This window comes from Pseudonaja textilis, chromosome 3 (genome assembly GCF_049901715.1).
Source record: "Pseudonaja textilis isolate UNSWEBS1 chromosome 3, rPseTex1.2, whole genome shotgun sequence".
Classification (NCBI taxonomy): domain Eukaryota; kingdom Metazoa; phylum Chordata; class Lepidosauria; order Squamata; family Elapidae; genus Pseudonaja; species Pseudonaja textilis.
Window position 1 is genome coordinate 8,479,830 of NC_141992.1, and position 25,742 is coordinate 8,505,571.

General features: G+C 43.6%; 1 protein-coding gene across 3 annotated transcripts in view; it reads left to right on the plus strand.

The window, feature by feature from the left end:
- Nucleotides 1–25,742, plus strand: part of NKAIN4 (sodium/potassium transporting ATPase interacting 4) — a 354,886-nt gene that overhangs the window by 255,499 nt on the left and 73,645 nt on the right. For all 3 annotated transcript variants that reach the window (XM_087928898.1, XM_087928897.1, XM_087928899.1), the window contains 2 exons: nucleotides 21,089–21,226; nucleotides 24,415–24,495. In XM_087928898.1, coding sequence (XP_087785024.1) covers nucleotides 21,089–21,226; nucleotides 24,415–24,495 — 219 coding nt within the window. The remainder of the gene's footprint in view (nucleotides 1–21,088; nucleotides 21,227–24,414; nucleotides 24,496–25,742) is intronic.

The following is a 25,742-nucleotide window of genomic DNA, read 5'->3' on the forward strand; positions in this document are numbered from 1 at the left end:
TTTGGCACTTCCTCTTGAGAAGGGCATTTAGTTCATGTGTCCCCAAGTCCCAAAAGACTACGAACTCCTTAATCATGGAGACATTTAAAGAAGCATGGATATCTTCCCTTTCACTATGGAAATGCTTAGGTGTTATGGTTTGCCAGCAGTCTGTGCAGACAGCAGCGGAGTTGGACAGTGGGGAAGAACGGGGACCAGTCTGGGAGTCTGGAGAGGATTCAGATGAGGGTCCTGCATCCGATGCAGAGATGGGGCCAGGACTATCTGGGAGTGGGGTGCTGCCTCTGGAGCCTTCGCAGTCTGGCAGCAGCGAGGTAGAGGACCCAGGGGAACCTGTTCCCAGTGTGTGCGTGTGCACAGAGCTGCTAGAAGGTGAGGGCAGCTGAGACAAAAGGGACGACTTGGGAGTAAGGCTGGGAGGTAATTGCCCCTTTCATAAGGTATCAAGGACAGGCCAAGGTGAAGAAACCTTTGCAGGAAGCAAAGTCGTTCATTCGGTTCCGATTCCTTCTTGAAGCTCTTCTTGAATACTACTTCCTCCTAGCCTTGATGTTGTTACCTAGTTGGGTAATCAAACGTCTGCAAGAAAACAACGAAACTCAGAGGACACCAAGGACTCCCACATTTCAACCCTGAGCCACAAATATTCTCCTTTATTGATTGAAGTATCCCTCGTTAGATTTGGAAGGAATAAAATTAATCAGCCCGGAGGTTAATATGGTGGGAGCAGGATACGGAGCCCTTGATCTCTCTCTATTCATTCTTTGAAAGCATGGAGGAAAACTTCCTGAAATGATCCATTTCTTAGCAGCAAGCAACTGAATTTCGGCATATGGCAAGAAAAAGAAGCAGATCAGAGCTTTTGTTCCAAATAAATATGCATGAGGTTGCATGATTAGCATCCTGTATGAAAAACACCTTATCTCGTGGCAGAGAAAGGCTGGTGTATTTATATCAGGAGTAGCAATCATTTATTGGATTCAATCCTCCTCCTGCCCTGCTCAGCCCATCTTCACTTCACTCAGCCGGTCTCTGATGAATTACCTTCCATTTTCCCTGACATCGCCTTGATTTGTAATGTAAATTACCAGTGGTGCTTTAGAGATGAACACTGCAGGGTTCTAATTACAATTTTCATTAAACTCCGTCTGTTTCACACATCCAAGTAGTTTTGAGGTTCGCAGGGGGAACCAAATGGAAATGAAAGCTGCAGCGCCTGTGAGCTGGCGCAGAACAGAAAGAGTCAATCTGATTTTGACAGCCACCTGTCTGAAATGGTACACGGTCTCCTGTTTGAGCAGGGGGTTGGACTAGAAGACCTCCAAGGTCCCTTCCAACTTTGTTTTTCTGTTATTATGTTATAATGTGGCAAAGACAACCTGATTCCTTCCTTCCCTCCCTCTTTCTTTCATTCATTCTTTCATTCATTCATTCTTTCATTCATTCTTTCTTTCATACTTTCATTCATTCATTCTTTCATTCTTTCTCATACTTTCTTTCTTTCGTTCTTTCTTTCCTTTTTCTTTCATTCTTCCTTTCATTCTTTCTTTCATTCTTTCATTCTTTTATTTTTTCTTTCATTCTTTCATTCTTTCTTTCATTCATTCTTTCATTCATTCTTTCTGTTTTTCATTCATTCACTCTGTCTTTCTTTCTTTCATTCTTTCTTTCTTTCCTTTTTCTTTCATTCTTCCTTTCATTCTTTCTTTCATTCTTTCATTCTTTTATTTTTTCTTTCATTCTTTCATTCTTTCTTTCATTCTTTCTTTCATTCATTCTTTCTGTTTTTCATTCATTCACTCTTTCTTTCTTTCATTCTTTCTTTCTTTCCTTTTTCTTTCATTCTTTCTTTCATTCTTTCATTCTTTTATTTTTTCTTTCATTCTTTCATTCTTTGTTTCATTCATTCTTTCTGTTTTTCATTCTTTCTTTCTTTCTTTCTTTCTCTGTAGAGAAACTTCTATAGAGAGAGAATGTATCTTTTCTTTTTATGTACATTGAGAGCATTTGCATCAAGACAAATTCCTTGTGTGTCTAATCACACTTGGCCAATAAAAAATTCTTTCTTTCTTTCTTTCTTTCTTTCTTTCTTTCTTTCTTTCTTTCTTTCTTTCTTTCTTTCTTTCTTTCTTTCTTTCTTTCTTTCTTTCTTTCTCTCTCCCTCTCTCTCTCCTCTTTCTTTCTTTCTTTCTTTCTTTCTTTCTTTCTTTCTTTCTCTCTCTCTCTCTCTCTCTCTCTTTCTTTCTTTCTTTCTTTCTTTCTTTCTTTCTTTCTTTCTTTCTTTCTTTCTTTCTTTCTTTCTTTCCAAATTAAACTTTCTGTCAAAGGGGGAGAAGATAAAAGTACAATCAATTACATCCCTTTGCATGGATTAACAGAGTACCAGTGACCTTGGAGGTATTCTGGTCCAGCAGGACGCCCTATCCTGCTATTTCACGCAAATGGTTTTCCACACTCTTCTTAAAAGCCTCCAATGTTGGAGCACCCCAGAGGTGGAATTCAGCAGGTTCTGACTGGTTCTTGAGAACCAGCTGTGGAAATTTTGAGTAGTTTGGAGAACCAGCAAATAGTTCCACTGGTTAATTGGTCTCACTGTCAGGAAATTTCTCCTTAGTCCTAGATTGCTTTTGTCCTTCATGAGTTTTCATCCGTTGCTTCTTGTCCTGCCTTCAGGGGCTTTGACTGCCTCTTCTTTGTGGCAGCCCCTTAGATTTTGGAAGACTGGTTATCAAGTCACCCCTAAGTCCTTCTTTTCATTAAACTAGACATACCCAATTCAGCAACCATTCCACCCTGAACCATCTCCCTGACTTATGGGCCAAGTTTGGGAGAGAGAATATGGGCCTTCGTGAATCCTAGGACTGCAAGAATTGGACTATATCAACCTGACTGACCAAACAGTAGTACAGGTAGTCCTGGACTTATGGCCACAATCGGGACCAGAATATCCATTGCTAAGCGAGGCAGTTGTTTAGCGATTCACTCTTGATTTGCCACATGTTTGTAAAATCGTGTTAAAGACTCGGTTTGTGGCGAGATGGGTAGCAGATAAAATTTAACAAATAAGTAACCAACCAACCAACTTAGAACTATGGAAAAATTTCCTGACCGTTATCAAGAATTAATCAGTGGAACGACTTGCTACTAGAAGTTGTGGATGCTCCAACACTGGGGGTGATGGGTGTGTTAAGAAGAGACAGGACAACCCATTTGCCTGAAATGGAATAGAGGTTCCTGCTTGAGCAGACAGTTGGACTAGAAGACCTCCAAGGTCCCTTCCAACTCTGTTGTTCTGTTAAATGAATAAATCAGTGCAGCTGTTAAGTGAATCCAACTTCCCCTTTTGACTTATCGGTAGCCGGCTAGAAAGATTGCAAATGGCAATCACATGGATGCTTCAAATGTCATAAAAACTTGCCGGTGGCCAAGCACCAGAATTTTTTAATCATGTGACTGGGGGGATTGTAGGACAGACATAAATATGAGGACTGACCACTTTCTTCAGTGCTGTTGTAACTTTGAACAGCCACTAAACGAACGGGCTACCTGCAACCAATGTTTGTCTCTCTGCTACCATCTAGTGGTCATGCTGGGTTTTGCACCTCAGATCTGGGAAGCAAATTTCCAGATCCTTTTCCCCACTCGTCCCTTTTTGACTCTGAGGAGAAATTTGGCTGTGGAGAGACAGTTTTTATTTTTAAACCTCCCAATCCATTCTTGACCTAATTAGGGAGATTAGTCCATTCTATTCTACTTACAGTCTGAGAAGACCCATCCTTGGTCCTTTAAGTCAGGGGACTCCAACCTTGACAACTTTAAGACTTGTGGACTTCAACTCCCAGAATTCCTTGGCTGGCTTTGATGGCTGAGGAATTCTGGGAGTTGAAGTCCACAAATCTTAAAGTTGCTAAGGTTGGAGACCTCTGCTTTAAGTAACAGTTGGGTTTAGCAGCAAATATGCAATACACAAAGGAAAAGCCAGTTTTTTTCTCTTTTATAGGGATATTTTTTAGCAAGACGACTATAGACAGAGATACCGTGAACAATGACCCTCGGAGTTGGGTTTTTATTTTGGACTGTCCATTATAACCAGAAGGAGGCAAAGGATGTCATGGATGTATGGATAGCAGGCTGCTTATTGTATATATCCAAACAATATTCTGCTTGAGACCTACAATGAAATATTCTATTCTAGACTTCTTCCGATCGGGATTCTAGCTATGACCTCTTCCAGAATATTCCATTTTTCTTCAGACTTTATTTCTCATTTACTTTCCTCATTGAACAATCACACAAAGGGGTGTGGTTGTAAGTGCAAGAACATCCTAGGATAAAATGATGTGGGCTAGTTTGCATTGTGTGAATTCAATCTGTGTGATGAGTGTCATTCAGTGTAGTGGTTAAGGTATTGGCCTAGAAACCAGGAGACGGAGAATTCTAGTCCTGCCTTAGACATTAAAAGTTGGCTGGGTGACTTTGAGGCAATCACTAGGAGACGGTGAGTTCTAGTCCCACCTTAGGCATGGAAGCTGATTGTGTACCTTTGGACCAATCACCAGGAGACTGTGAGTTCTAATCCCATTTTAGGCATGAAAGCTGACTGGGTACCTTGAGGCCAATCCCCAGGAGACTGAGAGTTCTAGTCCCGCATTAGGCAGGAAAGCTGACTGGGTGCCTTTGGACCAATTACCAAGAGATTGAGAGTTCTAGTCCCGCATTAGGCAAGAAAGCAAGATGGGTGATTTTGAACCAATTACTAGGAGACAGAGAGTTCTAGTCCCGTCTTGGACATAAAAGCTAACTGGGTGACCTTGGGCCAGTCATTCTCTCTAGACCCCAACTCACCTAGCAGAGTTGATATTGTGGGGAAAATAGGAGAAGGAAGGTGTGCAGGGTAAATTCACTGCCTTTGGATTTGTAAAAATGGTAAAGGTGGGATATAAAGAAATAAGTCAAAAATTAAATTAGACTGCTCAGTGCATGGAACAGTCATTAGGAACAGTCTCATGTACACTACAGAGCAGTTCTGAAATTCAGAGACTATGGAGTGGAGAAAACACAATTATTGGCCTTATAGATGTATTTGTAAAACGTATGTAGCCGTCCATCCCAGGTAGAAAACTCTGAGCGGTAGAGAAATTTAAAAACACACACACACACAAAAAGAAATACAGCAAAATAACCAACACCATAATGAAAAACAAATGACTTTAAAAAAACACGAAAAAGATATTTTAAAAATATAATCTGCAGGAGGGAATTACAGGTTCTCCTCAGTTCGAGATCGGTTCTCTCCTTGATCAGTTTCCATCCGTTGCATCTTGTCCTGCCTTCAGCTGCTTTGGAGAATTTGCTATCCCAAACACTTGACTAGAGGTCATATTGGAGTATTCCGGCGACCGGCCTGCTTTGAACACTCTAATTTTTTCAAAGTAAACACTTTGGACCCCCGGGACACTCCGTTAAGAGCATCGGGGGAGCGCCGAGAGGCAAAGGCTGGGACAGGCGGTAGCTCGCCTCACGGCGGACGGCCATCTTGATCCCAAGATCCAACTGCGAGTTTTTTAACTGCAGCAACTTTAACATACGCTATGGGAGCTGGAATTACCGCGGCTGCTGGCACCAGACTTGCCTTCCAATGGATCCTCGTTAAAGGATTCAAAGTGGACTCGTTCCAATTACAGGGCCTCGAAAGAGTCCTGTCTTGTTATTTTTCGTCGCTACTATTTTTGTCACTCCTATTCAGTGATTCTGCCCTTCAGAGGTGGTGAATTCAGCAGGTTCTGACCAGTTCTGGAGAACCGGTAGCGGAAATTCTGAGTAGTTTGGAAAACCGGCAAATTCCACCTCTGATTGGCCCCGCCCCCATCTATTCTCCTCCTCCCATCGAGTCCCAGCTGATTGGCTGGGTCTTCTTTGGTTGCCCTGCACAGGAGAACGGAGCTGGAAAGCAGGTTAGTGGGGTGGGGAGGGAATGGGGATTTTGAGTATCCTTCCCCTGCCACGCCCACCAAGCCATGCCCACAGAACCAGTAGTAAAATATATATATATATATATAATATAAGTGCTAATATACTGTATGAGTGGCTTGCCCTAATCAAGGGACTGAAAGAGCAAACCCCAATGCCCTTCTATCGTGGTACTGACAATGTTACCTAGTTTGGGTAATGAAACGTCTGGAAAAAAACCACCCAAACTCAGATTAACACCAAGCCCTCCTCGTATCTTGACAGAGTTTCCCAGCCATGCAACCAGGTTAAAAGGCATGACTATCAAATTTACACAAAGCTGGGAGGAAGACTTCAGGGCTCTTTCAAAATTGTATCCTCTTTTCCTTGCTTAACCAGATGTTGAAACCTGCATTCCCCTATGGGGAAGGATTCCAAGGGGTGGGGGAAGGATTTAGCAATTTGAAGCGCATATCCCACCACCACCCCTGCCTGCACAAGCTTGCAGCACGACAGAAGTTGTGAAAGGTGGCTAATTCTCCCTCCCTCCTTTGCAGATCTGGATAGGCCTGCATTCTAGGAATGTATATTTATATATTTGTAATATATTTATGTATAAAAATCAGCTAGGATGCCCAAATTGGGTGCAAGCACTGAGAACCAGCTTGGCGTAGTCATTAAAGTGCTGACTAAGAAAGCAGGTGTCTATGAGTTCTAGTCTTGTCTTAGGCAAGCAGGCTGTGCGATAATTGTCAGGAGACTGCGAGAAGAAAGAAGAAAGGGAGAGGGAAGGGGAGAGGGGAAGGGAGGGGGGAGACAAAGGGAAGGGAAGGAAGGCAGGAGACAAAGGAAAGGAAAGGGGAAGGAAGGAAGGAGACAAAGGAAAAGAAAGAAGAGGGAAGGAAGGAGACAAAAGAAAGGAAAGGGAAGGAAGGAGACAAAGGGAAGGGAAGGAAGGAAGGAGACAAAGGAAAAGGAAGGGGGAATTCTGGGAGTTGAAGTCCACAAGTCTTAAAGTTGCCAAGTCTGGGATCCCTGGACTAGATAGAAGACCTCCAGGTCCCTTCCAGCTTTATTCTGATTCTTATTCATATTATGATTTAGGAGCTCTCCAGGATTAGTAAAGAAAAGCTGGATCAAGGCTGGGTCTTATAATTTTCTATTTGTAGTTATTTGCTATGCATTTGTACCTTAATGTTCGCTTTTCCCTTTCCATTTAATTGGTGAGCACTAAATGGTGAGGCTTCATTTGCCAAGCAAGATCCGGCCCTTCGTGAAATATTTGCTTTGAAGGAAAAGAATAAAGGGAACGTGGCAAGGTACAAACACATATTTTTCCCACCTTTTAAGAATGATTTGAAGGGGCAAAGAATTTGATATTATAGAATATTTCAGGAGAGGTGAAAAGTGCAGGACTGCCTCTTCAGAGCATACAATAGCCTGCTGAAATAATCAATGAAGAAACAATACTGTATAATGCATATACTGTACATAGAGACAATTCACATGAAAGTGTATTAAATGAACTAAAGTTTTTTTGAAATAGGAAACGGTGCCAACCTTAGCTGGCTGGAGAATTCTGGGAGCTGAAGTCCACAAGTCTTAAAGGTGCCAAGTTTGGGGACCCCTGATTTAACAATGCAGCAAGAAAATTTGTAAAACGGGGCAAAACTCACCGAACAAATTTCTCACTTAGCAACTTTAAAGGTTGGGCGCGGTTGTGGTCATAAGGTGAGGATGATCTCTACCTGTATAAAAGAACGGTGCTGACCAAACCTATCTCAGAGACTTAGCGATAAGCTGTTCCTCCTCTTTGCTTGCTCTCTTGACCTTGCTGGATCAGGGACCTTGGCTGCGGGTGGGAGTGCAAGGCCCAGAGGTATGTTTCCTTGACAACCTTGTCTGGAGAAACAGCAATTGCACCAACACAACCAAAGAATTGGGCAACCGAGTCACGACCTTGGGCCTCAGGCTGCTTGCAAGGCTGAGCTTGCTAGCAAGAGGAAACTTTGGGCTTCGCTCAATTTCAAGGGGTGTTAGCCTCATAACACATCCCAATATTTCAAAATACCCCCCACCCCACCCCCACCCCCCAAAAAATTAAACCCTTTCCTGCATGTTTTGTAACATTCTGGACACAGCTTTTTCATTTGACATTTCAGGTATAGGTCATTTACATTTCACCTAAGTAGGATGTAGACGGTTTTTATCTCATCTTATAGTTCACTGGTAAGTCCACACTTGGAGTCCTGGGTTCAGTTTTGGTCATCATGAATAGAATAGAATTAGAATAAATTAGAATTAGAATAGAATAGAATAGAATATTCTATTAGAACAGACTAGAATGAAATAGAATAGAATGAAACAGAATAGAATGAAATAGAATGGAATGCAATGGAATGGAATGGAATAGAATAGGAAATAGAATAGAATTAGAATAGAATAGAATGGAATGGAATAGGATAGAATAGAATTAGAATAGGAAGGGATAGGATAGAATTAGACTAGAATAGAATAGAATTAGATTAGTATAGAATAGAATTCTTTACTGACCACGTGTGATCAGACACACAAGGAATTTGTCTCCAGTGCATAAGCTCACAGTGTACAGATAAACAGCAAGTAATAGGTCATAGGTCATAATCAAAAGATGTTGAGACTCTAGAAAAAGTGCAGAGAAGAGCAACCAAGATGATTAGGGGACTGGAGGCTAAAACGTATGAAGAACGGTTGCAGGAATTGGGCATGGCTAGTTTAGTGAAGAGAAGGACCAGGGGAGACAGGATAGTAGTCTTCCAATATTTGAGGGGCTGCCACAGAGAGGAGGAAGGGGTCAAGCTATTTTCCAAAGCACCTCATGGTAGGACAAGAACTAATGAATGGAAGATCATTAAAGAGACACTGATGACAATTAACCAGTAGAATGGCTTACCTCCAGATATTGTAGGTGCTTCATTACTGGTGGCTTTCAAGAAGAAATTAGACAGCCATTTGTCTGGAATGATATTATACACCATTTCTGACAAATGGCAGTCCAATCTCTTCTTGAAAATCTCAAGTGATGGCGCTCCCACAACTTCTGAAGACAAATTCTGTTCCATGGGTTGATTGTTCTCACTGTCAGAAAGTTTCTCCTTGTTTCCAGGTTGAATCTCTCCTTGTTCAGTTTCCATCCATTGTTCCTTGTCTGGCCTTTGGGTGCTTTGGAAAATAGCTTAACCCTCCTCTCTGTGGCAGCTCCTCAAATATTGGAAGATGCTATCCTGTCTCCCCTGGTCCTTCTCTTCACTAGATGAGTACCAATTGAAGTTGGTAGACAGAGGCAGAATTCCCCCCTTATTTTCCTCCCCAAAAACTAAGCCCGACCACATAGTTTCATAGCAAAGCACAGGTATAGAGCTTGTAGTTTATAAATTAAGGTTACAGCTCAGGATATTTTGTGACTTATTTATTTATCCAACCAAGAACTGTGCTTCATTTAATACACTAATGCTACACAAATGATGGCTTACAACATTTACACATAGGGCTAAGCTGGGTTCATTAAGTTGTGTTTGCTTAAGTACAATGGTTTGCTAAATAAACTACAAAAGCTCAATTCACACAATATATTTGGCTACAAAGAAAGAAATGACACTATGGTTTAGTGTATGGTTTGGACCAGTGGTGGGATTCATTTTTTTTTACTAACTGGTTCTGTGGGTGTGGCTTGGTGGGTTGCCAGGGGAAGGGTACTGTAAAATGTCCAAGTCAGAGGTGGATTTGCCGGTTCTCTGAACTATTCAAAATTTCCGCTACCGGTTCTCCAGAACTGGTCAGAACCTGCTGAATACCGCCTTTGATTTGGACCCAATCTTAGATTGTCCTACAGGCTGAGAATTATGGGAACTGAAATCTGTAAACTCGTGAAGGCACCAAGTAGGGAAAACCATTGTGAGAAGATGACATTGGTGGATTACAGCAATCTCTCATCTATACCAGCTTTCCTCAACATAGCATCCTCCATTATCGTGGTTGCTGGGGCTGATGGGCTTTGTACTCCCCAATCAAATTAATAGGAAATCTGGTTTATCCAAAATCATTCTGCCAGCATCCGCTCAGCAGATGTTACTTGCAATAAATTTCTCTTGCTACAGGTCGTCCTCGGGTTACGACCACAACTGAGCCAACATTTCTGTTGCTAAGCAAGACATGTATAGGTTGAAAGTGTGAAAGACGGTCATAAGTCATTTTTTTCAGGGATGATGTAACTTTGAACGGTCACTAAACAAACCGTTGTAAGTTGAGAACTATCTGTATTGTATGCCCTTCTCTCTCAGCCCCATTAAAATACCCAGTGACGCACAAAAGTAATTTTTGTGCAACGTGATGCAGAAGAATGGCTAACTCTAAAGCAAGGTAATGGATATTGCTCGCCTGCAATTGCGTTTGGAACAAGTAAGGGAAGTTTAACTAAAGTGAATCCAATTATTTTAATACTACTTTGGCTCTTTAAATAATGTGTTGAGCTAAATCTTTGCATTGGTAGCAGAACAGCCATTAGCATTTAGAGAAACAGCATCTGGAGACCAAATTCTTTAATACCTTTGCATGATCGTGCAGTTAAAATGACTCATAAAATCACGCTCTCCTGCCACCCACAGTTTTCTGTGTCATACAGAGGTGCATTTGCAGCATCGGTTCAACAAACTTACCATACAGATCTCGGCTTACAATCACCACTGGGACCAGAATCAGAATAGAGCTGGAAGGGACCTTGGAGGTCTTCTAGTCCAGCCCCCTGCTTCAGCAGGAGATCCTATACCATTTCAGACAAGTGAGTGTCCAGTCACTTCTTAAAAACCTCCAGTGATGAAGCACCTACAACATCTGAAGGCAATCCTGTTCCACTGGTTAATTGTCCTCAATGTTAGAAAATTTCTCTTCAATTCCAGGTTGCTTCTTTCCTTGATTAGTTTCCATCCATTGTTTCTTGTCCTGCCCTCTGGTGCTTTGGAAAATAAATTGACCCCCTCTTCTTTGTAGCAGCCCCTCAAATATTGGAAGACTGCTATCCTGTCCCCCCACAGACCTTCTTTTCTCCAGACTAGTCAAACCCAAATCCTCCAACTGTTCTTCACATATTTTAGTTTGCACGCCTTCAATTATAGTTGCTCTTCTTTGCATTTTTCCCAAAGTCTCAACATCTTTTTTGTAATGTGGTGATCAAAACTGGATGCAGGATTCCAGGTGTGGCCGTGCCAAGGGTTTTTAACGGTGATGGCTAACCTTTACGTCCTCACGTGCCAAAAGTGCGCACATGCGTGCCAACACCCATAAGGCAATGCATGTGGACAGGGGTGGGATTCAACTGGTGTTACTACTGGTTCGGTGATACGTTTTACATGCACTTGAGCGCTTCATACGCACGTACGCCTGATGCGCGCTGTGCATGTGTGTAAAAAAACCTTAAGCTATGCCGCCCGAACAGCTGAAAAGCGCTGCGCACACATGCGCAGTGTTTGGAAAGCTACTTTTTCCATGCTTTTTTCAACCTCAGCTGTGCCGCACAAAGGGGTGGGATTCAATTTTTTTAACAACTGGTTCTGTGGGCGTGGCTTAGGTGGTGGGCATGGCTTGGTGGTCATGTGACTGGGGGGCGTGGCTTGGTGGTTATGTTATTGGCTGGGCGTGGCAGCAGTCATAAGTGTGAAAAATGGTCAGAAGTCACTTTTTTCAGTGGCATTGTAACTTTGAATGGTCGCTCCACACAAGCAAAGTACCAGCAAAGGAGTGGGGAAAAACTCCAGAGATATTCCTGAGACAGGAACTCTAATCCTGCCAAGAATGTAACAAGGGTTAACGGAGAGGCAGTTTCTTTAAGCAACACCAGAATGTTGCCTTCCTGCCTTCCTTACAGGATTAGGCCAGTAATTTCTTCTAACAACTGGTTCTCCAAACTGCTTAGAATATTAACAACCAGTTCTAGTGAATAGGTGCAAACTGGTAAAATCCCACCTCTGGCTGTGCAAAGCAGCTGAGGTTGAAAAAGCAGGAAATAAAGGACAGGTAAGAGCCCAGATGGGCGGGTGGGCCAAACAGCAGCAGACACAGAACCGGTTTAGTGTCTATTGCTCTTCAGAGCTACCAGTTCTATAGACCTGGGCAGAACCGGTAACATCCCAACTCTGCATGTGGACCCCTCCCACGCTCCCTGCGTATGTGCACGCGACCACCCATGTGCATGCCATGCATCTCTGTGCATGTGCATGCAACCCTCACATGTGCTGTGCATTGCTGTGCATGCGTGCATGATCCCCCCCTGTGCACCCTGCACCATTCTGCATATGCACGTGTGTCTCCCACATGCCCCCCCGCATGCGCCACAGCTACCCAACGATCAGCTGGTGGGCGAGCAGCGTGCACGCATGCACAGTGGACCTGCTCCGGGGCAGCGGCTCACGTTCTGGCGAAGATGGCTCTACATGCCACTTCCCGCAAGTGTGTCCTAGGTTCGCCGTCACGGCTTTTTAAAAATGGCACTAAATACATTACGTGATCTTGATTCTGTGCCTCTGTTTATACAACCAAGGATTATATTAGCTATTTTGGCTGCGGCTGCACACTGCTGGCTCGTGTTTCATCCACTAGGACTCCAAAGTTCCCCTCCCAGTTACTGTTTTTTGAGCCGGGTTTCGCCTAATCTGTACTTGTACCTCTGGGTTTTTTTTTCCTGCCCAGGTGTAAAACCTCACTTTCCTCCACATCAAATTCCATGCTGTTGGTGGGGCCCATTGCTCAAGTCTGTCAAGATCTTTTTGAGCCCTGAGCTTGTTTTCTGGGACCAGAATTTATGTTGTTAAGCAAGCTCTTGGTTAAGGGAGCCCTGCTCAATTTTTACAATCTTTTTGCAATGGCTGTTAAATGAATCACTGCTGTTATTAAGTGAATCCCGTCATTGTTAAGTGAATCCAGCTTTCCCTCCGTCGATTTTGCTTGTTGGGAGAAATCTGGTAAAGTTGCATATGGCTATCATTTGACCCCGAGATGCTGCAACTTTTATCGATACGTGCCGGTTGCCAAGTGCCTGGATTTTGATCTCATGTCCACGAGGATGCTGCAATGGTCATAAGTGTGAGGACCCGTCGTAAGTCTCTTATTTCAGTGCCATTATAATTTCAAAAGGATGCAAAGTGAGTGGTTGTAAGTTTACCTGTTCTCCCTCGTTAAGGAAATGTTGGGATTAGAAAAGAACTGGACAAAGTAATGACAGAGGTGAGTCTCAGGAATTCAGATTATTGATGTATCTGGATTATCTCAAAGGGTAGAGTCCACTTTGATTGTGTTTGTAGTTGAGGATTAGTTTCTTACAACCCTTGCAATAATTAGTTGCTGGGTTCTCAGAAGACTTCAGGCTGGGAAAGAGAGAGATATTCTAAAACAAATAATATTAAGGCATTTTTCCAGGCAGAATGAATGGATACAACTCAATGAATGGACTTCATAGCATCATTGTGGTTCGCCAGCAGCCTGTGCAGACGGCAGCGGCATCAGGCAGTGGGGAAGAACGGGGACCAGTCTGGGAGTCTGGAGAGGACTTGGACGAGGGTCATGCATCCAATGCAGAGATGGGGCCAGGACCAACTGGGAGTGGGGTGCTGACTCAGGAGCCTCCAGCGTCTGGCAGCAGCAAGGCAGAGGACCCAGGGGAGCCTGTTCCCAGTGCACGTGTGTGCAGAGGTGCTAGAAGGCGAGAGCAGCTGAAACAAAAGGGGCGACTCTGAAAAGGGGAGTAATGCTGGGAGGTGATTGCCCCTCCCCTAAGGTATAAAGAACAGGCAAAGGTGGCGAAATCTTTGCAGGAAGCAAAGTCATTCATGATGTTTGGATTAATCCTTGAAGCTCTGCGTGGACTTTGTACTTAGGTTGGTTTTTTTACAATTCATTTGGCACTTTAGTTGTTGGCAGCAATTCAAAGGAGAGAAAGGTGGGTGCTTATCTCGAGGGACTGTTTAGGAGTCATTATGCGCTGGGAATGAACATAATTCCCAGCGTTGAAATAAAACAAGAGTTGTTTTAACGAAGCGTGTGCTTTATTACGGTCTCAGAAGCCTTGGTCAGAACAAGTATTGGTAGTCCTCTTACAATAGTTCATTTAGTGACCGTTTGAAGTTACAATGGAATTGAAAAAAGTGACAGGACCATTTTTCACACTTATGACCGCTGTAGCGTAATCTGGTCACATGATCAAAATTCAGACCCTGGGTGACTGACTCATATTTATGACGGTTGCAATATCCTGGGGTGGTATGATTCCCTTTTGTGATGGGGAAGCCAGGTTCACCTAAAAACCATGTCACTAACTTAGCAAATGCAGGAATTCATTGCATCTTATTGCGCTTCTATGGGTGATGGAGTTTAGTTGATTGGTGAGCCTGCTCTGCAAATCCTTTAGCCTCCACCTTGGTCCTCCAGCCTAAAGTCCCCAATTCATTGACAAGGTATGTGTGCCCTTCATGTTCTCCTTGAACATGAGAGAGTAAAATTGATCCAGGTAATTCAAAAAGAAAACAGATATTTGTTTACTCTCTTGTTTGTTTGTCTCTTTCTTTCTTTAAAAGTTTCAGACAGTGGAGTCCTTCGTGCCCTTTGAGTTTGGTTTTTTGCTTAATGCAGATGTTTCGCTATCTAACTATTTAATATCATCAGAGCCAGAAAGATGTGGGGTTTGCAAGGGGGTGGGGGGAGGAGGAGGAAGAGGAGGAGGAAGATGATGACTGTGTAGTCCTTGGTGGTCTCTGAACTTGGTTGTTTCTTGCAGACGTTTCACTATCTAACTAGGTAACATCATCAGGGCCAGAAAGAAATGGGGTTTGCGAGGAGGAGGAGGAGGAGGAGGAGGAGGAGGAGGAACATGACTATGGAGTCCTTGGTGCTCTCTGAACTTGATTGTTTGCTTACAGACATTTCACTATCTAACTAACATCAGCTCTAGAAGTGAGTGGGATTTGCGAGGGAGGAGGAGGAGGAGGAGGAGAAGGGGGAGGAGGAAGAAAGAGGAGGAGGATCCCAAAATAAATTTTGGGATCAGGTGTGGTCATGTTGAGGACTACCTTTAGTTATAAGTTTGAGGATTCCTCTCCATTGTAGTTTTTAACAATCAGAGCTTTAACAGTTGAGGAGTTTGGTTTTCCTCTGCTATGGCTCCAGGATCACTGGAAAATATTATCAGGCAGGGTTGCACACTATGCATCTGTGACTCTGCTGTAAAAATATAAAAACTGGCAGACAATCTGGGCTTTGGTGCCAAATCCTACTATAGAAACCAGAAATTTTAGAGCAAAATGATTACTGCAGCAATCTTCAGATGTTTTTAAACATGCACACTTGCCACTTTCCCCACCCAGAAATTGTTGTTCATCTTTCCTATAGGACATATAGAAATAAACTATATTGCTTATAGTTTATCCAGCTATAAAATGCACAGAAAGACAAAATAATGGGAAAATGGGGGAGGAAAAGGTAGAATGGGACAACTTGCCACGGCTAACAGCTCACAGACCATTAACCACTGCCAATTCTCTGGTGACCAACTTGCCGTGGATAGATTGCCACAGTCAACTTACCACGGGCCAAATCAGCATGGGCAATTCATGGCAGGGCAACTCACTAGAGCAGTGGTGGGATTCAATTGTTTTTACTACTGGTTATTTGGGCATGGCTTGGTGGGTGTGGCATGGCTTGGTGGGCCTGGCAGGGGAAGAATACTGTACAATCCCCCTTCCCTCCCCACCCCACTAACCTGCTTTCCAGCTCCGTTCTCCTGTGCAGGGCAACCAAAGAGGAGCCAGCCAATCAGCTGGGACTCGGGAGCCTGAGAATAGATGGGGGCGGGGCCAGTCAGAGGTGGCATTTGCCGGTTCTCCAAACTACTCAAAATTTCTGCTACCGTTTTCTCCAAAACTGGTCAGAACCTGCTGAATACCACCTCTCCACTAGAGGACAATTCAACAATTTCATTTCATTATTTAAAATAATTTTAAAATAATTTTAGGTTATGTCGTTCACGTTTCATTTGCTCCCTCCTTTTGCAGCCTTTCTTTAATTATTCCATTCCACCATTTTGTGTAATTTTTGTCCCGCAACGAGATGTCCCTCGTGAGCTGTCTGTGGCAAATGTCCTAGACCCAGGAAAAGGGGAAGAAGAAAAAGTATAGGGTAAAACAGAGAAGAAAAAGAAAACCGTTGACTTCCAACTCCTTTTGCCGCAGTAGAATAAAGCACATGCGATAAGGTACATAAAATAACATACAACCTTCACGTTATATAATAATATATACCAGCTATTTCTATAGCACCGGTTCTCGTGGATTGGTAGTTAAGATTAGGCACAGTTTCACGAACCGGCAAATCCCACTACTGGCTGGCCCTGCCCCTGCCCAGTTTTTGGCCTGATTTTTTTTGGGGGGCTGTTTCAAGCCATTTTGGGGACACTTTCAGACCATTTGGGGGGCATTTTTGACTGGTTTTGGGGACATTTTTTTACTGTTTGGGGGGGTCTGAAAAATGGCCTGAAAATGGCCTGATTTGGGGTTGTTTTCAAGCTGTTGGGGGTGGGGGCATTTTCTGAGGCAAAAATGGTCTGAAAAATGGCCCCCAAACAGCCTAAAAATGGCCCCAAAATGGCCTGAAAATGGTGCAAAAACAGGCCGAAAAACAGGCAGGGATTGCGCCTGTTCTGTCACGGGAAAGATCTGACTCGAGACCAGTGTGAATTCAGCTCTTTATTTCCTATCAGTAATTTCAACAAAACCTGAGCTGCGGCAGCCTCTTTTATAGCGGCTGCTCGCGGCTCGCGGCCAATGACGGCTTCTTAAACTTCCCGCCGTCAGGCGGACCAATTACAACAGTATTCAAGTAACCAATCAATAGGCGGCAATGGCGGACCAATCAGAATGCAGTATTACGAGTATGCAAATATATGTATGCAAATATATATATACAACAGGGCCTGCCAGTGGTGGGATTAATCCCAACTGGCTGAATCTTACCTGTTCCTTTGAAGCGCGTGGCCAGGAGGGCGGGCTGGGTGTGATGAGTGACATCGCCCACCCAGTCACATGACCAACCGGCCCCTGTATAGATGTGAACCAAACCGCTGTTCTGAACTCTACATCGTATGTTCAGCAAAGGCATGGCTGGGTTTAATGAAACATCCGAACTACAAAAGGCCTCTGCTCCTTTCCTTTGACCGAAAACATGCCTCCTTCCTTTTCTCAGTCGGTGAACATCAAGGGGTAATATCCACCCCAATTATTCGAGAAGGAAATTGATTAAGGCTTCCTTTCTTGTTTTCTTGGAAATCCAATTAGTTTGGGAAATGTTTTGCTAATGAATTTGCTTGGCTGGTTACTGTTCAGCCTGTATCAGCTGTGGCTAGAGTACAAACAAGGTTAGGCAGAAAGGGACAAAGCGGAAAGAAATAAGTACGGTAGGGTAAATGTGTACATTACAAGCAGGCCAACTTTTGAAACTGGCATGCTTGCAACATGGAGAGTCTTTGTGTAGTGACTGTAATCTGGGATTAGCAATTTGTCCATAAAGTGAAGCGATTGCTGAGCGAAAAGTCACATCATCCTTAACTGTGCGTATGATTTTACTAAAGGTCTCCTTTGCTCAGACGTTGTGGGTACTCCCTCACTGGAGGTTTTCGAAAAGAGATTGGGCAGTCATAAACACTGGTATAGGGTCTCTTGACTGAGCAGGGGGCTGGACTAGAAGACCTCCAAGATCCCTTTTAACTCTATTATTCTGTTATTCTATTCTGCTTTACAGCATCACAGGTATAACTCCAAACAGGAACATTTCCGAAGTCAACTCACAAGGAAGGGCAAATATTAGAAGGGCAAATCTTACAGCCCTTTCATCCACTCTCCTGCCTTTTTCTAGAATGCTCATCCCAGCGCTAGAATAATTAGCAAGAAGAGAATTGGTATTTGTACTTTCATGCATTGGGGAGAAAGGGATTACAAGAGAGTAAGCGGGTGCATAATGGGGAATACACATCAAAAGGAATGCATTAATACCAGCTGCTTGCCTAGGGTGCTGGTGACTGCAGCCACCAGCCCTTAAGGAGGCAAACAAAGGCTTTCAGTGTGACACTGATTAAAGTCTGGTCAGTTTCAGGATGGCAGCTGATTCTAATCAATTAATTAAGGTTCACCGAGCTGAGCTAATTCCTTTGGCACCTTTTAGGGAAATGCTGTGTTGAAAAGCAGCTCAGGAAGAGGTTGTTTGTTTAGGCAATGGGGGCTGTGAAGGAAATTGATTGACTGATTGTAATGGTGGATGGATGACAGAGGGAGAGATGCTACAAGAGTCATAAATATGGCCATTGCTCTCACAAAGTTACTTTTTCATCACACTCATAACTGGTCACTATCTGAGGCACTCACTAAATGAGGACTACCAGCAGATACTTTCAATAACCACAGCGAGATTTAATGTACAGCTTCAAACTGTTCCAGAAAATCAGTGCAAAGGACAGGACAATACAGGACATCAATTTGCCTTCCAACATACCACCTTTTCTTTGTTTTTAAATTAAAAAAATTGCCCAGGAAGAAATTAGTTTTTAAAGGCATTACTCAAGTGTCAATATAATATCACATACACACAAAAAAAAACCAGACACCAAAAGCGGTACCTTCTCCAATTTCAGCCTAGCCTCCGTTTATTCTCCAGGCCAGGCTTTGCAAAAATTCTGATACTTTGTCCTAAAACAAATCATCAAGTGTTCCACAGACAAAATAATCCCAAAAACTGGGGGGAGGAGGGGGAATCCATTAAAAATATGCCCAAAAGACAAATCTCTCTTTCTTCTCAGGGTTCGGTACATACACAGTAGCACAAAGAATTAAACATCTCAAAACATTGTTCACTAAATGCAAACAATTTTCATATTGAAGTGTGATTCCATATATTTGTAGCAGGGACAAAGGGAGGTGAGAGAGAGAGAGACAGAGACAGACAGAGACAGACAGACAGACAGACAGACAGATATAGATATAGATATAGAGATAGAGATAGAGATAGAGATAGAGATAGAGATAGAGATAGACAGATGATTGATAGATAGAGATAGACAGATAGATGATAGATAGATGGAGATAGATAGATAGATAGATAGAAAGATTTGGTGGGATTTTAAAAAAATTACTACCAGTTATGTGAGCGTGGCTTGGTGGGCATGGCAGGGAAAAAAGATACTGTCAATCCCATTCCCACCCCACCCCACTAACCTGCTTTCCAGCTCCGTTCTCCTGTACAGGGCAACCAAAGATCAGCTGGGACTCGGGAGGCAGAGAATGGATGGGGCAGGGCCAGTTAGAGATGGTACTTGCCGGTTCTCCTAACTACTCAAAAATTCCGCTACCGGTTCGCCAGAATTGGTCAGAACCGGCTGAATACCACCTTTGCTTCAGAAGTTGTAGAGTCTCCATCACTGGGAGGATTTCAAGAAGAGATCGGGCAGCCATTTCTCTGGTCTACTATAGGGTCTTCTGCCTGAGCAGGTGGTTGGACTAGAAGACCTCCAAGGTCCCTTTCAACCCTATTATTCTATGTTCCTAAGAAGGAAAGTTGGATTCATCCTTACAATATCTAACAGCGGGAGGTTACCTCCTTCAAGCAAATTCAGCGGTAATCTCTTCGTTTGCCCTTCCTTTGCTTGCTGCTTAAGCTTATATGCAAATGCTGGTTCTTTCTCTGTATCTTTTTTAATTTTGCTTTAATGCAACGAACCAAGCTAATTAAATGCCCAATTGAGTAAACCGATTTCAATCATGTGTTCGCCATCTACCCGGTCTGAAATCCAAGATTTTGAAATGTCCTCCGCCGTATGTCTTTTTGATCTTCCTAATGGAAGATTAAGCGCTTAACCCCTTCCCACTGGCACTGAATGATGCAAAGAAAATTGATTTTGAAATGAATAATAGCCTTCTTTCTTCCACTTCTCCAGATGCTTCATTCAAGATTGCTGGGGCTACTTGCCTCTTTATTCACGTCATGGGTTCTTCTGGACTCAGAGAATATCACTTTCAAACATTTTTCTTAAATGTTTTCTCAGTTGAGGAAAATAACCATGAGATCATCTTTGAAGAAGGCGGGAGAAGAAGAAGCAACGGGTTGTTGGGTTGGAGATCTGCCTGGGAGAAAACTTTTTAAGAGATGCAGAACCATATTTAAGAGTTTGAAGGAAAATATTGGTAGCTCAGTGTTGAACTGTGGGATCCTCAGCGCTCTCTGAGCTTGGTTGTTTTATTGCGGACGTTTCAATACCAAAGTAGGTAACATCATCAGTGTTAGAAGGGAATGGGGTTTGCGCAGAGGTTCTGACCAGTTCTGGAGAACCGGTAGCAGAAATTTTGAGTAGTTTGGAGAACCAGCAAATACCACCTCTGACTGGAGATTTTAGAGTATCCTTCCCTGCCACACCCACCAAGCCACGCCCACAGAACCAGTAGTAAAAAAATTTGAATCCCACCACTGGGTTTGCAACAAGGAGGAGGAGGAGGAGAAGGAGGTGGAGGAGGACTGTGGGGTCCTTGGTGCTTTCTGAGCTTGGTTGCTTTTTTGCACACATTTCATTACCCAATTAGGTAACATCATCAGTGCTAGAAGGGAGTGGGGGTTATGGAACGGAGGAAGAGTGTGGGGTCTTTGCTGCTCTCTTGAGTTTGGATCCCTGACATATAGGGATTTTCACAGCAGACTTTCTCACAATTTTAATACATTTCTTTTTCAAAGTTATTGTATTGTATTCCCGGTTTTTTAATTGTTTTTCATCTGGGGCCATCAATCCATGATGATTGATTGATTGAAACATGGGATTAGGGGAAATGCTATCATGTCTCTTCCAGTCCTTCTCTTCATCAAACTCGACATACCCAATTCCAGCAACCGATCTTGATATGTTTTAGCCTCCAGTCCCCTAATCATCTTTGTTGCTCTTCTCTGCACTCTTTCTCAAGATCTTTTTTATATTGACCGGAACTGAATACAGTATTCTAAGCACGAGCTTTTTCCAAGATATTGTCAATTATAGATATCGTACAATGTGGACGTACAACTTACCTTTTTCCTTCTTTTTCTTTCCTAGCTTGTGGCTCTGGAGAGACAAGTGTTTGATTTCCTGGGCTACCAATGGGCTCCGATTCTGGCCAATTTCCTCCACATCATCATGGTGATCCTTGGCCTTTTTGGGACAATCCAGTATAGACCACGCTACATTGTGGTGGTGAGTTTGCTAACGATCCTAAGGCTGGCGTATAAATATCCAGATGGGGATTTAAGTCCAGTAGTTTCAATGGGATTTAATTTTTGGAAGACGCATAGAACTAAATTGTGGGAACGGGCCAGTGATGGCAGGCTTTCCTCAACTTACAACCGCAATTGAACCCAAAGTTTCCATTGTTAAACGAGACAGTTGTTAAGTGAGTTTTGTCCCTTGCTTAGGTTAAAAATGAGAATAGGTGTCCCTTCAATGTTGACACAGATGGTATAGCACAGTGGTGGGATTCAAATACTTTTACCACTGTTGGGCGTGGCTTGGTGGGCGTGGCTTGCCTAATGCCGGTGCGCAGCTTTACCCACACCAGCTGAGACTGCCGCGCCAATCAGCTGAGGGGATAAAGAAGAGAAAAGAGGATTTTTTTCCTCCTCTCAGTTGATTGTAGGCTTTTTTTAATACCAGTATGGCCAAACTGATTGTCGGCTGTGCTAGAACCCGAAAGTTCAGCTTTTCTGGAATGCGATCTATTCGCGCAGGGGTGGGATTCAAATTTTTTAACAACCGGTTCTCTGGGCGTGACTTAGGTGGTGGGTGTGGCATGGTGGTCATGTGACTGGGTGGACATGGTCATGTTATTGGCTGGGCGTGGCCAACTCAATATCCCTCACATCGAGGCCTACATTTCCTCGCCTGGCCTCTCATGCCTGTGGGGATGCTGCAACAGTTGTAAGTGTGAAAAATGGTCATAAGTCACTTTTTTCAGTGCCACTGTAACTTTGAATGGTCACTCCACACAAGCAAAGTACCAGCAAAGGAGGGGAAAAAAAACTCCAGAGAAGTTCCTGAGACAGGAAGTCTAGTCCTGCCAAAAATGTAATAAGGGTTAATGGAGAGGCAGTTTCTGTAAACAAAACCAGAATGTTTCCTTCCTGCCTTCCTTACAGGATTAGGCCAGTAATTTCTTCTAACAACCGGTTCTCCGAATTGCTTGGAATGTTAACAATCAGTTCTAGTGAATTTGTGTGGACTGGTAGAATCCCACCCTGCCTTCGCATGTGCGGCAGTGTCAAAAACCAGCACGTGCATGTGCCCCAACCAGCTGATTTGTCGGGTGCGCATGCACGCTAGAAACCCAGAAGTTCAATTTTTCTTGAGTGCAGCCTCGACGAGCACATGCACGATGTCTGCATGACCTTTTCGTCACTCAGTGCCCAAAAGGTTCGCCATCACTGCACTATATAGTAGAATTCAATAGAGTTACTTCCTGTGGGGTAGAAGCTAGGGCCTTATTTTCAGAAAAACATGGGTATTTCCTTTGGTGCTTGGCACAGTGAAGGGCCAATTTTTAATTCCTGGGTTGATCCAGAAAAACTTCCAATCACATTGTCACAATCCCCCCCACAGTAACAGATGATTGTTTTAAACCTGGCCTGTTGCAGTTTATACAACCTCAAACATGCAAGCACGTCTTCAGCTTGTCTGTCTCCCATAGCACATTTGAATGCGACCAGGGGCAATTGAGATTGCAAGCAGATAATTGCTTTTGATGTACTCCTTGCAAAGGAGGAGACTTAATTCACTTCAATCCAATGTTTTCACTTTGTTCTGCAGCCTTTTGGGGGGGAAACAATGAAACAATCTGGCAGTTCATAATACAAGGGGCTTCAAATTTTAATTGCCAGCCTAAAAGGCGTTTGCCTGTGAGATTCTTCTTATATGGAGTTGGCGATCCATGATAATCACAGCCATAAGATAAACTCTTTGCAATTTGACTAATCAGCTTGTTATCTCCAGAGCTGATATCAATGTTACTATGTAGATCAGACAGGAAACATAACCAAATAAGCTAATTCTATTTTATTGTAAAGCTACATTAACTCGAATCTTGGAAGACTGAAAGTACAATAGGTTTCCTAGTGCAATTTCTGGGCCGCAGTCCACAAACCAGGCCACGGCCAGTTCAGAACCAGACCACATAAGTGGTGGGAACTCCTGTTCATGCACGAAGTGCCACTACAACTGACTTCCCCCATTGTCTTTGTGTTTTGACCTAGGCTTCACAAAATCACGAAACAGACTCCTCATCCTGACAAAAGCCCTTTTTATTAGACTGGATGTGATTTCCTATCATTCACATCCAGCAAAGTCCAGGCAAACAGTCTTTCAAGGGTGAATTACAACCATATACCTTATCAGGCTTGGAGAGTTACCAGGCCAACAGCTTCCAAGCACAATGCTGTACAAGAAAATACTTGGCAAGAAGTCACGAACAAATCTTCACACTAATTAAACGAACTAATAGTCTCCTGCAAACACCACTCCCGTTTCACTCCTCTTTATTCCCTATGGGAGGGGCCATTCACCATCCACCTGTGCCTTTACTCCCGAGTTGACCCTTGTTCCTTAGCTGTTCCCTTTTCCTGGCAGCTCTGCGCATACGCACACTGGGAACAGGCTCCAGCTGTTCTTATGCCCCACTGATGTCCAACTCGGAAGGCAGCTGATAACTGTCAGACGGCCCTGGCCCTATCTCTGCCTCCAATGAAGAGCACCCATCGGAGCCTTCCCCAGACTCCAGGACTGGCCCATGTTCCACCCCAACCTCCTCATTGTCTCAATCTGCTGCCAGTTCTGCTGGCTGCTGGCGGGCCACAGAACTTTGCTTGTTCGAACATAAAGACACCCCAAGAATGCTAAGTGAATTTTGTCCCATTTTATGACCTTTCTTGCCACGGCTGTTAAGTGAACCACTGCCGCTCTTAAGTTAGTAACATGGTTGTTAAGTGAATGTGGCTTCCCCATTGACTTTGCTGGTCAGAAGGTCACCAACGGGGATCATGTGACCCCAGGACACTGCAACTGTCATAAATAGGAGCCAGTGGCCAAGGGTGCAAATTTTGATCATGTGACCATGAGGATGCTACAATGGTCATTACCTTCCTTCCTTCCTTCCTTCCTCCTTCCCTCCGTTCTCTCTTTCTATCTCTCTCTCTGTCTCTTTCTTTTTTTCTTTCTTCTCGCAGTCTCCTGACAATTGCGTAACTCTGAGTGGTCACTAAATGAATTGTTGTAAGTCAAGAACTATCTGTACTTAGATGGTTTGGGGAAGGCAATTAAAAAATTTTTTTTTTCAATAAGCAATAAGATTGTTTTTTCTCTCCCCCCCACCCCCCATGTCCCTTCCTTCCATCCAGTACGCCATCTGGACGGCCATTTGGGTCACCTGGAATATTTTCATCATCTGCTTTTATTTGGAAGTTGGCGGCCTTTCAAAGGTGAGTGACGTTTGGCTCTGAGCCTGGCCAGTGGGAGTCATAGGTACCAAGTCTGCTGGGGAGAGAATTGGCTAAACAAGGGTCCCAACCTTGGCAACTTTAAGACTTGTGGACTTCAACTCCCAGAATTCTCAGCCAGCAAAGCTTGCTGGCTGAGGAATTCTGGGAGTTGAAGTCCACAAGTCTTAAAGCTGCCAAGGTTGGAGATCCCTGGGCTAAGAGATTCATTTCATTCAGAACAGAGCTGGAAAGAACCTCGGAGGTCATCTATTATTATTATTTATTATTTATTTATTTGATTTGTCAATCGCTTACAAGATAATAGGTATAAGTATAAACATGAGTAAGAATACAGGAAATAGGTACGAATAAATGGGGACAATAGGACAGGGACAGTAGGCACAATGGTGCACTTATGCCTGCCCCTTACAGACCTCTTAGGAATGGGGTGAGGTCAATAGTGGATAGTTTAAGGGTCAAGGAATGGAGGTTAGAGGATATAACAACAGATTCAAGTAGTGCATTCCAGGCATTGACCACTCTGTTGCTAAGGTCGTACTTTCTGCAATCAAGTTTGAAGCGGTTTATATTGAGTTTGTATCTGTTGTGTGCTCTTGTATTGTTGTGGTTGAAGCTGAAGTAGTCATTGACAGGTAGGACATTGTAGCAGATAATTTTGTGTGCTACGCTTAAGTCCAACCGTAGGCGGCATAGTTCAAGGTTGTCCCATGGATCTAGTCCAACCCCCCACCCAAACAGGAGACCCTACATCAGTTCTGACAGATGGCAGTCCAGTCTCTTCTTGAAAGCTTCCAGTGATGAAGCTCCCACAACTTCTGAAGGCAACTTCTGTTCCATGGGTTGATTGCTGTTGCTGTCAGAAAACTTCTCCTTATTTCCAGGTTGGATCTTCTTCTAAAGGTCTTCTAGTTCAGCCAACTGCTCATGCAGGAGATCCTATACCAATCCAGACAATGGTTGAGTCCAGTGATGGCTAACCTTTTCAGCACCAAGTGACCAAAGTGCGCAGGCGCACCCACAAAATGCAACCTATGTGCGTGCCCCGCCCATATGCTCTGCCCCCCATGCATGCGCATATGACCCCCGCACACCTGTGCAACCCATGCATGACCTTCTGCATGTGCACCTCCCCACACATACACACGTGACGCCTGCGCATGCACTCCACCCGACCCCTGTGTGTGCGCCCCGCCGTCACACATGCATGAGCAACCCTCATTTGTGCA